A 2889-nucleotide genomic window follows, 5' to 3' on the forward strand; every position below is an offset into this window, starting at 1 on the left:
ACGACGTAGATGACGATAAAAACGATGACCCAGATGTATATTACTATCGTGTTAGAGAAAGCAGGCGTTTTGAAAGGTACCCAAAGCGGAAGAAGCTGAGAACTTCAGTCCCCAGCTTCCAATACACACCCGACCCTAGAGATAGCTTTAAACTGCATATGATTGGTCACAACATGAGATTTATGTTCTATTAGAAGTTTGAGGGAACAGGTCTTTGTAATTAGGGATAAGGAGTTTAAGGGTTGAATATTAGGTTGATGTAGCTGAGAGTTAATGATGCTTTGAAGAGTGAAAAATGAATCCCAGTGTAGGCGTATGATCGATGGGTTGAAGAGGAAGTTTAAGAAAGAGAAGTCGAAAGCAGCGAGAATAGGGTTGAATTCAACTAAATGGATGTTTTTTTTAGGAAAATGGAGATGTCACTGGGGCTGGGTTCTTATTCGTTTAGGCAACAAGAATCATGGTTGGCTTGTGGAATGGATTCTAGGGAGTTTGTGTTTACAAGTCCGCAAGTTTATTTGAATATGTCCACTGGTTTTGTTGAGATGAGGGATAGTCCGACCGAGTCAGAGATGGAGGAGGAGGATGGAAAAGAGGCCGGTGGAGATTCGAGGATGGAAGACGAAAAAATAACAATAACGTGTCACATCAGATAAAACTAATATAAGATAACGTCAGAGATTTTATTAAAAATGAACTAAAAATTCGGTGATTGTATTATAAGTTTTAAAAGTTGGATGACCAAAATGTAAGATATTGAAAATTTTGGTGATCATTTATGTAATTTACCAAATATTTTATGCCATTGGTCCACACAAACCTTCCCAAAATACCCCTCTCGTCGCACCTGTAACATCGGTAGTAGAAAAACAGCCACCTAATGTTCCACATATAGAGCTGCCCCGAAACACATTCTTCTACCTTTTGTTTGGATGTCGCGAAAATTAAAGAAAGAATCGATAAAAGAAATCCAAATTTCGAAAAGTCCGTCCAATTTTCACTTTCAGCTTTCATTGGAAAAAACAAAAACACAGGCAAAATGCAGCATTCTAAAACCGCTTGACATATTAAATGGCAGCTCAAACTTCTTCACTTTCCTTTCAAGTGTGATTTTCTTAACTGCCAAACAGAAAACTAAATTTGACACAAGAAAATATAGGGCAAAAAAGGAATTTGCTTTCCTTTGAAGAACCGCACTTTAAAAGCCCTAAATTTCTTCCGTTTTCCTCTAACATCATATATTTACAATGGAAAAACAAACAAACAAACAAAATGACTTCGTTTCGCTCCTGTTTCTCTGCCTAGAAATCGTAAAAACAGTCGTCGGAGAAAGATCGAAGGAGATCCTGGAGGTCACGTGAGTCAACCCCCAATCTTAATGCTTCCATAACCCGTTCAAAAACCAGCACGTGACACGGAATATGAAGCACCCCCTTTTGCTCGTATCCGTACTCCTGAGCCGACTTGTTAAGCAAACCGACGAAAACCGGGTGGTTCAGCAGCTCCGCGTTGACAACGAACCGCTCCATCTCTTCCCCGACGTAAACCGGGACGTAGCCCTGGGGGACTGACCTCGGTGCCTGCTGCTTAACCACCGCGAAACGGAAAGATTCAGTTCGAGACGTGGTGGCGGTGCGATGGCAAGCGGAGGAGGCGTCGGAGCGGAGGAGGTTGTGCTGGGAGGAGATATCGGCGACGCGGGAGAGACGGCGGATCAGTTGCTTCATCTAGATGCGTAACGCAAACTGCAAAGAAATGATCAGAGTGTAATGGAATTGGTTAGTTGATTGAAAGAAGGGGAAATGAGGGAGAAAGGGAATATATAGATAGAGAGGAAAGGAAAGAGAGAGAAAATGAATAAAGAACGAAAGAAAAGATACCCATAAAAAGGCGATGATGATGAGAGAGTGGGAGGGGGGGGGGTACAGGTAGGACGTACTTGGCAGGTACTGTTTAATCTTTTTTATATATAAAAAAAATTACAGAACAGTGACCAATGAATCCCAACTGTTGTTCTAGACATTTATTCAATAAAATTTTGTCCATTTCTATGACATCTTAAAAATCAAATATTTTTAAAGTGTTGTTTTATTTTATTACTCTTATAATATGGTTCTTTTTTTTTGAGTCGTTTGATTATTAAAAATTATAAAATAATAATTTGATTATTCACATGTTCCAAAATCGTCATTTTCCGTTAAAATATTAATGACGATCTGAGTTAGATATTAATCTGCTAATTGAGATACTTTAAAATCTCGTTTCAGAATCTCAAACAATTATCATATTTCAACCAATCGTCTAAGTCAGATGACCGTTATTTTTTTTACCGAAAAATGACGAGTTTGGAATATATGAATAGTTGAGTGACCATTTTATAATTTTTAATAGTCAGGGGACTCAACAAAACAACATCTTATAATTGATGGATCATTTTAAAATTTTTAATAGTCGAGAGACACAACCAAATAATACACTATAGTTGGGAGACCATTTTTATACTTTACCCTTAATTTTATTCAAAGCTTAAATAGAAGCTATTAATGAATTGTTAGGAAATCAAATTAGTGGATGTTTGGCTTACCCCAGGCTGTTTGGACGGAAAGGTGAAGAAGGAATGATGTAACCGATTAAGCTTAGATAAAGCTTAAACATCAATTCCATGAATCCTTTTTCCCCAAAAATATTAATGGAAATGTTTACTTTAATGCGATAACTGTTTGATGTATCGCTGTATATATTAAAACATTGATAATAAAAATTATGATTTCATTCATTAAAAATATATTTATTTAAGTGATTTTAAAGTTATTTATTAATGACTGTCATAATATAATATAATGACAATCATATTATTTGGGTTCAACCATTCATCCCAAGGTCCAATTG

General features: G+C 36.8%; 1 protein-coding gene across 1 annotated transcript; it reads right to left on the reverse strand.

Moving 5' to 3' along the window:
* Window positions 1-1144: 1144 nt before the first annotated feature.
* On the reverse strand, window positions 1145-1839 carry LOC120149652 (auxin-responsive protein SAUR71-like). Its single transcript, XM_039162382.1, has one exon. The coding sequence runs from the start codon at window positions 1725-1727 to the stop codon at window positions 1302-1304; it is 426 nt and encodes a 141-aa protein (XP_039018313.1). The 5' UTR covers window positions 1728-1839; the 3' UTR covers window positions 1145-1301.
* Window positions 1840-2889: the final 1050 nt, after the last annotated feature.

The sequence above is a fragment of the Hibiscus syriacus genome, unplaced genomic scaffold (genome assembly GCF_006381635.1).
Source record: "Hibiscus syriacus cultivar Baekdansim isolate YM2019G1 unplaced genomic scaffold, ASM638163v2 tig00111008_pilon, whole genome shotgun sequence".
NCBI classification, from domain to species: Eukaryota; Viridiplantae; Streptophyta; class Magnoliopsida; order Malvales; family Malvaceae; genus Hibiscus; species Hibiscus syriacus.